This window comes from Balaenoptera musculus, chromosome 19 (genome assembly GCF_009873245.2).
Source record: "Balaenoptera musculus isolate JJ_BM4_2016_0621 chromosome 19, mBalMus1.pri.v3, whole genome shotgun sequence".
Classification (NCBI taxonomy): domain Eukaryota; kingdom Metazoa; phylum Chordata; class Mammalia; order Artiodactyla; family Balaenopteridae; genus Balaenoptera; species Balaenoptera musculus.
In genome coordinates, this window is record NC_045803.1 from 29,698,918 (window position 1) to 29,711,372 (window position 12,455).

Consider the following 12,455-nt stretch of genomic DNA (forward strand, 5'->3'; position numbering starts at 1 on the left):
TGACACTCATTTATACACATTTACTTCCATACACCTCACACAAAATTCAAGTGTAAGCAGCATAATGAAGTCTGTTTTTAATGTGACAGGAAAAAAAAGGTTGCTCAAGCGCAAAACATTAAAAATAAAAACCCTTCAAAGTCAGATTTACACTCTTAGATCATCTTCTAATATGGAAAGATAAAGTTTCATGGTGATAAACTAAATATGAGAAAAACATGTCTTCTTAAATTTCATTTATGCATTATTCCCAACTAAGTTTAATGTTTTTTATTACAAGAAAGTACTTTCAGTAAATTCTCAAACTGAGGGGAAGCAGAAAATGTATAAGTAATGACCAAATGGCACTCATATTCCTGTATTAAGACCATGTTAAATTACTTGAAATTACAAGATGTTAAGATAAATAGAAATCAATAAAAATTTTCTAAATGTGTGACAGTCCTGTTTATTCCATGAATGTTTCCCTTTTGCATATACAATTTTCCATTGCAATTAAAATCAGAGATAGGCACAGAGAAAAAAAAATTCAAGTTTTAAAGTCAAAAGAAATGGGTTTTAGTCCTGTACTGGAGTCTCAGCAACGCTGTGTGACTCTGTACAAGTCTCTTAATTTTCTTGAGTCTCAATTCCCTCATTTATAAGATATGGGGATAACATTATTTCTCTGCCATATAATATGGTAGCGGTTATGATCTCTCCGTATAATGAAATTTTAAAATTTCAAACATACAACTACTAACTACTTAGGTTATATATCACTATAAACCTATGCATTGTTCTATAGAGACAGAAATACCATAAAATAGGAGGTTATAATAAATGCTTTAGGTAAAATTAATCAGGGCTGATGAGAGTGGGACCAGAACAAAGCACTGAGGCCAAATGATCTGTGAGGGGGTGCAAGGCAAATTCCACATAAAGCTGTTAGCCAGTCTATCCTTGCTGGAGAGCACAGGATGTTACTTTAACTGAGGTCTCAACCCGCTATTGGTAACCCTTAATATAATGAGCCCCTGTGCAAAGATAATCAACATTAGTATAAGCAAACATACATGATACATACCGCTGGAATGATGCGTAACATTAATTTAGTTATCTCTTCAAAGTAAATCAAAATAAAAGCCTCTCCCTACATTCTTTGGTATAATTGTTTAATTTATAAAATGTAATTTAGTTTGCAAAACACATCAAACATAAAACATGGTTAAAAGTTAAAGGTATAAACTGTAGATCAGATGGCTATTTTCTGATGTTTCCGAATATGATCAATTAGAAGCAACTGTTGAATATCAGCTCTAACATATATATTTCAATATATATAAAATTTACTTTCATGTAAACCTGTATTTATCATTTATCAGTATCATATACTGAAAAGACTTAAAAATACACACACATCTGTATCATTTAAGTAAACTTCGCTGTGGAGTAGAATTCTGTTTCTAACATTACCAGAAGGGATTAATTTTTAAAATACCATAATTATGAAGCAGATAAAAAAAGAAAGTAAAGCAGCTCTTTAAATTCATCTTAAGATAAAGATGCGTGTGTTTTCGTTTTAAGAAATAGAAAAAATTGTAAGCAAATACCTTTGCTTTCCACCAACAGAATCACACGAAGCTAATAGGCTGGGTAGCCCAGCAGAAGAAACAAGGGCTTGGAGAGACCAAAAGAGGTTCAAATACAATCTCTACTACTTCCCAGCTTTAAGAACATAGGCAAATTTACTTAATTCTCTTTTATTTTCATTGTCTGCAAAATGTGCATTAATAATACCTACATTTCCAAGTTGTTGTGAGGAATTTATAACGATGTATGCAGAGTATTTAGCATAGTGCCTGCTAGCTTACAGTTTGCGTTCAATAAATGATAGCAGTTGTTACTGACAACAAAGTGATATGGTTTTCTTAGTAACAGACTGCTACTCAGGTTAAAGAACTTATTACCAATCTCTTAAAAAAGCTTATTTTTCTTTTATAACATACATAGATTTCTTGCAATCATCTGTTGCTAATTCTTTAATCAGTATTAGGTATTCTGATATCCAATGTTTTGATAGAAAAGATCTCAAACAAGAGAAGGAGAGAACACACGGAATCATGATTTACCTGTTATAAAGTTTATCATAGTTTTCCTTTAAAAGTTCCCGTTCCTTTTCTAAATCGTTAATTCTATCCTGCAGCTGAAATGAAAAGAAAATTACACATTAGGTGTATAAAACCATGTGGGGATTAAAAAAAGCATGTGAGGAGGCTAACATGTCTTGATTTCTAAATTGCAGCTGTGAACTAGTCCACTTATATCGTCTGTATTTAATTTAGCATTGTTTTTCTTCCAAGTTGTTAAGTAAACATGAAATTAATATTTCTGTTTTAATTTAGTAGGAACGTATGCACTGCTTTATGGCAACATGTACCAAAATTCAATAAAGAACGTGTTAAAAGCTTGCTATTAAGTTTGGGGAAACATAATATTTTTTACTGTCCTCTGCGATGAATTCCATCATTATATTCATTTTGTGTTAATTTCCAGTTGGCTCCCCAAAATAAAAGGATTAACTTTTCTTTTGGTTTGTGGTTCAAACAACTTGTGTCAATCACTATTTACTCTGAAAACACAATTTCTCATGTTACTTGGAATTTACAAAGAGCCAGTAGGACATCTTTCAAATGATATGAACAAATAAAATCGTTTTATACCTGTTTTATCCCAATGAACAATATTTTTAGAAATAAACTCAGGGTAATAATTATATCTTGATAACTAAAATGTAGCTTTCTGTATTTATGTCTAGTATTTGAGTTTCATTCACCAGTATATTTTGTTGTTACAACCTTTTCCCATGGATCAGAGTACTCTTAAAATTCATTCTCTTCTCAAAATCCTTTTGATGCTAGTGTGAGACACCGTAAAAGATTCTTCCAAGACGAGAACAGAATGTAGACATCTTATTTCATTTCCATTCTGTTTAAGGACAAGTTTAACAGACTGCAGAAAAAGACTGTGCTAGCTGGGAAACATGAGAAGCAACATGAATAGGAAGATGAGTTTTGAAACAACTTCCTAGAAAAAAAAAATTCTCAAAATTGCTGATGTTGGAGGGCAGAACATCCTTCTCCTTAGAGACAGATCTGTTCCTATAATTGTTCTGACATCTCAAATGACTAATAAGCTGTTAAGGCTGAGAAAGTTAAGTTCCTCAGGTAATCTGGCATTTGTTCGTTTAAAAATGTTATGGTTTGCTGTCTCCTCAAGGATCCTTAATCCTTTAGATAAATAGTGGATCTCAGCACATTTGCAAGTATTTTTAAGTTCCGATTTGCCATGCACATAATATATTGACTATATTTTGCTATGCTCAAAGTGCCATGCATGTAGTTTAGGATTTTCAAGTCAATATAATATTTAAAATGTCTCTATTTTACTTTTTCGAAACAGTTACGCAGAAGTGTTAATGCAAAGGATGGCTAAACTTTTTGGGAGCTTACCTCTTCTATTCTTCTTTCAGAAAATGTCATGGAACGTAACTGCTTCTCAAGACTGCAGCATTTTAAACGCTGCTCTTTAAGCTGCATGTTTAGCTGATCTCCATTTGCCATCAAGGCATCATGGCTGATCCGGAGAGTTTTTTGCTTCTAAAAAACAAAAGGAAAATTCTTTCAAAACTATTTTTGGATTCTGCTTTGAATGAATGATTACCATTCCATAAATGAATTTACTCCTGAAGTCCATGTTATATTGTTTATTCTTTATCTCACAAACAATGTATATGTGCTACTATATTAATGTGCCATTATACAATGTATAATGTCTCCATAAAGGATACTCTTGGCCAAAGTGTATCATGAGGAAGAAAATATTTTAGCACAGAGTCACACAATGTAGGCTGTTTTTGTCCTTTATTTTATTTCCTCCTAGTTTTCTGACTTGTTGATGGTGACCAGTGAGTAAATTAGTTTTAGCAAGTAATTATTTTTTCTTTTTGCTGTGGTTACAGTGGTTGGACATGCTGTCTAAAAATGCTGCTGCATGGGTTAAAAATAAATGCTGACCATAGATATTCAAACTGAAAAGATCTGTCACCACACCATATAAACAGCCTTGGAAGGTTAGCTTCTAATTGTAATACAATTAAGAATTTCAATTCAGTAAAATAGTTACTGAAGTCTTCTTAACTTTCAAAATTGACCTATTTATGAATATGTTTTAAATTCAATTTTACATACTTACACTAAGTCTTTTCATAGAGTCCATATGACCATAACATGTATGCCTTATCTGCTAATTAAAATCATTAAATTTTCTATTGAAGTCTTCAATTGTTTAAAAGAAACACGGCTATTGAGCTACTTGAGTCCAATTTTGTTAATCTTGCTTATAATCACAGGAACAGTATCTTTAACCAGCTTTCTCTGTGCTTCATATCTCGGTGAAGCTGTTGGTCTGAACCTCTCAAATCTCTACCCAAAAGAGGTACCTGTGCTACCGAAGACACTTGATATTCCCGGTATTTAAAACCAATACCTGGAGTCACTATTAAATGGAAATCAAAATAGTCAAAGTGATAAAAAATGCAAAATCACTTTTTAATTCCTTTCTTAATGCTGCCTTTTAGAGATGGCTTTCAGCTACATGTATTTTTAAAGCTCCCTCTTCCATCCATCTGCAGACAGTGTTATCAATCCCACCTCTCTAATTAATTTCTCTTCATACACCGTCATATTTATATGGAAGGTAGTGTATTACTTTGACATTAAGGAGGTACCTGTAGGGACGAAAACATGACCCAGAGTATGGCTGAAAAATATTTATCTAATTCAATAGTGAATTTAGGCTTCAGATGACCCGCTTTGCATCATTTACTGCTTTCCTTGTTTCAGTACTTCAAAGAAAGTACTGCTTAATATGAATTCTGCTCATCTGGAATGTTTTGGAGTTCATTAACTCCAGAACCTATGTTAATTATGCAGTGCCAATAAACAGGAGTCCTCTGATGGCACATTCCTGTGCGGCCATAGTCCTTGGTAAAACAACCATGGGGATAAGAGTCTCAAGTACTGTCAACCGAAAGGTTAGGATTTAAAATAAATACACTGACAGTTGACATGAGGGGTATTCAAATATTTTCTGATACTGGTAGTGACAAAACAAAACAAAACACCACATATCAAAAAAGATTTAACAGAACTTGATTATTAATCTATTCTTAACATTGATCTATCTTGGATATTTCAAAATGCTTAGAACTGAAGATATATGCAAATACATCTAAACTTTCAGTGTTATGTGCCCATATGATTTCAGATAAAAGGAGTTAAAAATAAATTTTCTTGACATGAGATGCTTTATGATAAATGTGTTTATTATTTTAAGATGACACAGATATTTATAAAAAGTCTAAGCAGTTAGTTATTTCTTTAGTTATTAAGTTATAAATAGTTAACCATACAGGAAGTGAAATTATACACACTTGAGAATAAAAAGAGCAATCTTTAAAAACTACTTTTAGTGTTATGACCATTCTACTTAAAAAAAAAAAGTTGAACACTATTTTCGAACCTTGGTATCTATGTATCACCATAATAAAATAAATTATCACGGTACCTCTTGAAGCTGAATAAATTTTCCTTCCATTACTGAAAGAGCATTGCTTTTCTCCACTAGTTGCTTATGAAGCTTAATCATTTCTACGTTGTCCCGAATGTTTGACCTTCAATGACGTATTTAAGAAAAAGAGAGAGACAGAATAAAAAATGCAAGACAAAAGGAAAAAAATCTGTGGTGGGACTACAATTTTTCATTGAATGTTACATAGAAAAAAATTTACACACTTGCATATCAGTCACTGAGGTTTTTAGTTTATTATACACTTAGGATAGATTTATTATTTAAAACTAACCAGTAGTCATTCTTGAACTTTCATAAATGCACAGACTCTCAGAGTTTGAAGGGAGCCCCAGATTTGACGACTTTTGTCACTTCTACAATGACTGATAATATGAATTTAATATCATTTTACAGTGTCCTGAAACTTGGTACAGAGGACATCAGTCTTTAGCACAGCCATTGTTCCACCACCAAACTTCAGACATATTTGAAGGAGGACTATCATACTATTTTTCACTAAATGAAAAATATGCCATACAGCCACTCATCTTCCCACCACTCCCTCGAAACAAATGGTATCATAAGATTACCATTTATTGGAGTTTCCTCCTGGAGTTCAGACTTTTCAAAATATTTCCAGAAAAAGTGACTTAGCATTTTATACTAATAATGCCCAAAGCTGGCATTTAAATATGTTGCAGATGTGCCTTTAGCTGTAAGAGATCATTTAACGTCCACAGGGTATATAGAAACTCTATATGCTGCAATACTAGTTTGTATTTTTCCTACTGAGATTAAAGCAAACGTACAATTTAACAGGAAGATCTTGTTAAAGGTTAATCATAGATCTAAATGAATACCTGTTTTCAAAAGGCATTTATTTTCCTGACAGAGAAAGGTTCCTTAATTTAATACGTTTTACATTCAAAAGTACTTTAAAAATTGTGAAGCTTGGTTTTAGACTTCATTTTCTAAGAAAAATAAACAAAAATTTTAAGTTCAGAAAATTATTTCAGTACTTAAAGTAAGTAATTTTACTTCCAAAACTTATCTAGTATACACATATTGGAAAAATTGTCACAACGCCCTACTGGAACCAGAAAATGGACTACAAAGCTCACACATCTGTAAACCAGCTGAGGACCTGAAATACTTAATTTTCCTCTTTGATATTTGAAAGTTCATTGTATTTTGGCATCGGACAGTTAGTTGTCCTCACACAGAAGATAAACAAGTCCAAGAACCTGGATCTTGCCCAGGGTACAGTCTTAACACAATGTTAAAATAATTATGTGTCTAAAACATGTTATCTAGTAGTACTGAGCACACATTCAACAGTACACTCACCAATATTCCCCTCAGTATTATTTTTACTCACTAAAAAAAAATAAGAAGAAGAAGATGAAGGGTAAATATATTTTGAGTAGATCTCAAGAAAATATTCATATTTTTTCATATTTATTAGTCAAAATAGAACTTATCTGTTTTCCCCAGAATTACTTGGTTTGACTGCTCAACAGTGAGTGACATTTATTGATACAGAAGGATAGAATACTATTCAAATAATTTCAAACCTCTTCTTACGTTTTCAGCTGTACCTGATATTTTATTTTACTTGTTTTTAAGCATGTTAAATTTTCAAAAAGATATATACATGAGATATGCTTGAATAGTAACTATTACTTGATAACATTAACAAAAAATTAAGCCCCAACAAACCATTCAGTCACATAGGGTCATAGAAACAGCAGGTTTTAATTTTGAATTTTCTTTGTAAGGCAAAGGCCAGTAAGTTGTAAAAACTTTCAGTGGTCTAATTGGTGGATGCTTTCTTGAATATTTTCCTAAAGTTCTCGGAGTTTAAACTTTTCAAAATATTGGCAAGTAAGGTGACTTAGTATTTTATACTAATGATGTCCGAAGAGTGGGCACAGATATAACAGAAGTAGTATTTATAAAAGAGCAATAACAATGTGGTACTTTAAATAAAAAGTCAGTTCGCTAGAGAGTATACCTATTTTGGGATGACACAACACCTGCAAGTCTTTAATAATTATTTTAAAGTGTCAGTTTTAGGGCTTCTATACATAATAGTCATTACTATGATGGGATATTTTTGACGGCAACAACGCTGTTAAGTTGAAAGTGCAGAGTCAATGACATAAAGTACATAAAAGTTAAAAGCAACATTGTGATGAATGTGGCCTGGTCTTCAGGAAGGTGTGCAATGAAAAATCATCTCAAACCTGCCAATCAACATTTTTACACAGATGAAATATGGTAAAACAACGAGGGTGTACGTGAGAGAGGAAAGAGGGAAGGAGCTGCCACAGAAAAGTGAGAAGGATGTTGGAGGCAAGAGGGAGCTAGAGTCATTGCTAAGTGGCCTGTCCTAGACCTCTCTGCATGTGAAGGAAGGCCTCAGGTTGGTTTCCTCTGAAGAAGAGACAGGGCTAATTTTATGAGCAATATTTTATGTGACCTCCACATAGTATTTTCCTGCCCTGTTCCATGCACTATGAAGGGAACATCAAATCTTCAGGATGATGACATTCGAACAGAAAGAACAATGCACAGTAAAAACATTCAGATGAACTCTGATGGTCATGTACCAATTCATACATGCTGCATTACACATGGTGAAATGATCTGCAAAGGGATATCAAGCATACTAATTAAGTGCTTTGTAAAAACAAATTTCTCAACAAGGATTTTGAAAAAAACTATAAAAAATTAAGTTGGAAAATGTGGGGTTTTTTCTTTTTCTTTTTTTAACAGACATTATTTAGAATTACGCTCAAATCTTCTAAAACTATGAGAAGAGCTGTTGGCCCATCTCTAAGATTAAAAACAAACTGAAATAAATTAGATTTTATCTTGAAAAAAAGTAATCCAGCTCAAAAACCTATGTGCCAAGTTTCTCTCATATAATTTGAAACAGTCAAGCAATAAACTCTGAAAGAGGAATTTCTAATGGAAGCCTTGAAAACACTTGACTCCAGCTTTGCTACTGGGTGCCATAATAAATCCAGAAACTTAAAACCTCAGATATACTGGAGAAGGAAAAACTTTCAGTGGTGCTATGTAATGTATAGTCTAATATGAAAGCTTAAGAAGCCAAAATCTTTGCTCCAGTGAAAGTTTCTAATACTTCATTTCCCAGGCACACAATTCATCCCCGCCGCAACCCCCATCAACATTTCATTCTTTGCTGCAGTAAGGATTATGAATGCTAAAAAAAGCTTCTTGATTTTTTTGAGGCAAAAATGTTGTTAATATAGTACTTTAACACCATTTAGAAGGGAAGGTTTTAGAATACAAAGGTAGGCTATGAGACTCTGGAAATTTGTTAGGTAAGATATTTATGAGATAGAACGAAGAGGTTCTTTTTGAGTAACAGTTTTAGGGTGACTAAATTTGGGGGATAAGGTTGAAAACAATCTGAGGATTAAAAAAACTCTACAGTTGTGTTTTTTTTTGGGGGGGGGAACAGTGGCAGACTCTCTAAGTATATCATTGAGAGAAGTGTAGATCATTCATAGCTCTTATTAGGGATACACAGATAACAATAAGGTTATCACTTATGAATAGAATTGTATGAGGTTGCTAGTGAATTAAATGGAATAAGCTTCACTAAAATAGCCAAGCAAAGTCTATTTGAAAGGTAATGACCTTGCTCAAAACTGCTGCTTTAGTTCACAGATGAAAATAATGCTCCCTGATTTAAGATTGCATAAAGGAAGACGTTTGTATGTGTATGTTTATTTGCCTCTGGATTGTATCTTTCTTGTGGTGTTGGGTCAAAATATAAATCAGAACTCAATATTTTCTTATTCTTAAACACACACAAGGAATGGAGGGGGACAGTTATGTAGAGCTTTCTACGTGTACATAATCTCACTCTTCTGCAAACGGAGGGAGCACTCCCAAGGACCAGTTGGGGACAGGAGGAACCCAAATCCTGGCTCATCTTCTTCAGGGGCCATTTTGAAGGTCAAGTTTAATGGATTCTGACTAGTAATGGGAATTTGAGAATTACATTAAAAATATCAAAAAGCCCAATGAGAAATGTAGACTCACTGGCAAGTAAGCTGTAAAAGCGAACTAAAGGTTTTATATTGTTTTTACTTTTGGATAGAATTATAGCAAATCGGTGCAATAATACAGGCTATTTCACAATTATCAGAAGCAATGATTAGCATGATACAGGTCTTGGATGAAAAAAAAATACAAAATTTATTAAATTAATACATACTGCTTACTTAGGAGGCAAAACCCTTCAGAATCCCAAGGTCTCTGGGGATAAAAGCATCTGGTTTTAAAAGGTAGGGAACCACTTACTCATTTCAACCTCTTCATTTCACAGTTAACGTAGCTAAATGAGGCTTAGAGAAGTAAAGAATCTGGCCAGAGTTCTTATGTGAGAGAGCCAGGTCTAAAGAGATAAATTCTTCCTACTCTTGTAAGTTGCTTCCTTCCTCTGAGATGTTCCTAACTTTTAGCTTTCTCTCCACTCTCACATACACACTAATACACTAGTTACTATTAATTTTGATAATTTCTGTGGTTTAAATAAAGTGCTCGGGAAACATGCCAAGCAGCTATCACAAAAAAACTTAGATAACATTAATAATAAAAAACTTGGGGATAAAAGACATAGTATTTGAGTGTGATAACTTTTCATTAGGCAAGTTCTAAGGTATTCAAAACAACAGTAGGAACTTGTTGGATATATTTTTAAAAAATGACAGATTACCTCCCTGTATAATAGTCATGTCTGCATGGTTATCCCTCGCCCCAGTTACCCTTCTATCCAAGAGCCAGATGTGCCCTCTAAATTAGGGGGCTGGGCAATCAGACAAATCCAAATTGAGGGGCATTCTGCAAACAACTCTCATCAATGGGCTGGAAAAGACTGCAGAACCACTCTAGAATAAGGGAAACCTAAAAGTCATGACAATTAAATACAATACATGACACTTGATTGGATATGGGATTAAAACAAAGGAAAACAAAACAGGGATTTCCTGGTGGCGCAGTGGTTGGGAATCCCCCTGCCAGTGCAGGGGACACAGGTTCGAGCACGTGCGGCGGAGCAACTAGGTCCGTGTGTCACAACTACTGAAGCCCGCGCACCTGGTGACCATGCTCCACAACGGGAGAGGCCACCGCGATGACAGGCCCGTGCACCGCAGAGAGGAGTGGCCCCCGCTTGCCGCAGCTAGAGAGAGCCTGTGTGCGGCAATGAAGACCCAACGTAGCCAAAAATAAATTAATTAATTAAAAAAAAAAAGAGAAACAAAACAAAAATAGCAATTAAAAAAACAGCTATAAAGGCCATTATTGGGACAATTGGGAAATTTTAATATGGACTGTGTGTTTAGATGATGCTACTGGTGCATTCATTGTGAAATGTCCTGAATGTGTGACAGCTGTACTGTGGTTATGTAGGAAGATGTCCTTGTTCCTAGAAGGTGCTTAGAAATGGAGAGAGGGTGACATGATATATGCACCTAATGCTCAGAGGGAGAGAGAGAGAGAGGGAGAGAGGGGGAGGGAGGGGAATGGGCCTGTGCCTGAGTGGGCAGAATGCAGAACAGGCTGTGTCATTCACAAACATGCCAAGGGGTGAAAGGTATGTGTGTTCACACTACTATTCTTACAACTTTGCTGTAGGTTTGCCATTTTTCAAAATGAAAAGCTGGGGAAGAACTTTGAGTGCCAGGAAGTAATCCGCGTCTGTGCACAGCTGGAAAGATGGAGCCCCTAAAGCCAAGCTGCTTTGTATACTGTGCGGCTGCAAAAGGCCTCTGTGTTTTATGACTTGACAGTGTGCTGTCAACCAAAGGGAAGGGGGCAAGTCAGTGTCTGAAATATTTACGGGTTAAATTTCCTCCACTGGGACATTATGGCACTTACATGATTTCTAATTAAGAAGGTAAACACCCTAACATTTACTTAAAAAAACACTTAGTACAAACTAGTTACACATTTGGTAAGAGTATAAATATTTTTGGAGTTGAAAAAGTCAGTAAAAGGTAAAATCATCCTGATTTTAATGTTCATGTACATGTGTTCACTGGTTACTGCTTTGCAGTTAATTTAAGATGGCCTTTTTCATAAGCAGAAAATGTGCATTTTTATATTGTTTAAATTTTAATATGGATTTTTGTTCAAAACAACACAGACATTCAGGCTACTTGTAAATGATACAAGATTTTTTGCTAATGAGGCATTATGTAGAACATATGCAAAAATCACAACTCAGTCTTCCAAAATAGACCACAATAACAGGAAAAGACATGATTTTAATAAAAAAGAGCAGCACTGGGCTTTTACTTCAAAGCAATTAAGGGCTTTGGATAACCAAAAGTTTATGTCAAGCTGATGCCAAACCAAACTGGTCTATTAAACACATACTACGAAGAGTTTCTGTAATATTCTATGAAAAGGCTCTTTGCCATAAATATCAAGCACCGCACTCTGAAGATTACAACTACGTTAGGTTCATGTTTGAGAACAAGGAGTCCAACATTCAGATCAGACTTCTAGAATTTCAAATCTGAAATAATGTATCCATGAAAGAGAAGTTTAAATATGTTTTCCATTTTGTGATTTTTCTCTACAGTAAATTATACCAAGTTTTATATTCTCCCCAACATTTTTCAACAGTTTTCCATTAGTCTCAAAAAAATTTCTGTTACACATAAAATTTTGAGCTATGTGTAAACATATAAGAAAAAAAAAAGACTTGAAGACCCTTATTTGAAGTCATTTCTTCAGTTTTCAACAACTGTATTTCAAGAAACAATATGTTATTCACCATAGGTACCCTTCCTTCTAAG

General features: G+C 34.2%; 1 protein-coding gene across 2 annotated transcripts in view; it reads right to left on the minus strand.

Annotated features, from left to right (window-relative positions):
- Nucleotides 1-12,455, minus strand: part of RPGRIP1L (RPGRIP1 like) — a 97,974-nt gene that overhangs the window by 67,271 nt on the left and 18,248 nt on the right. For both annotated transcript variants that reach the window (XM_036835104.1, XM_036835103.1), the window contains exons 7-9: nucleotides 5,608-5,713; nucleotides 3,492-3,638; nucleotides 2,112-2,185 (exon numbers count right to left, since the gene is read on the minus strand). In XM_036835104.1, the coding sequence (XP_036690999.1) occupies nucleotides 2,112-2,185; nucleotides 3,492-3,638; nucleotides 5,608-5,713 (327 nt within the window). The remainder of the gene's footprint in view (nucleotides 1-2,111; nucleotides 2,186-3,491; nucleotides 3,639-5,607; nucleotides 5,714-12,455) is intronic.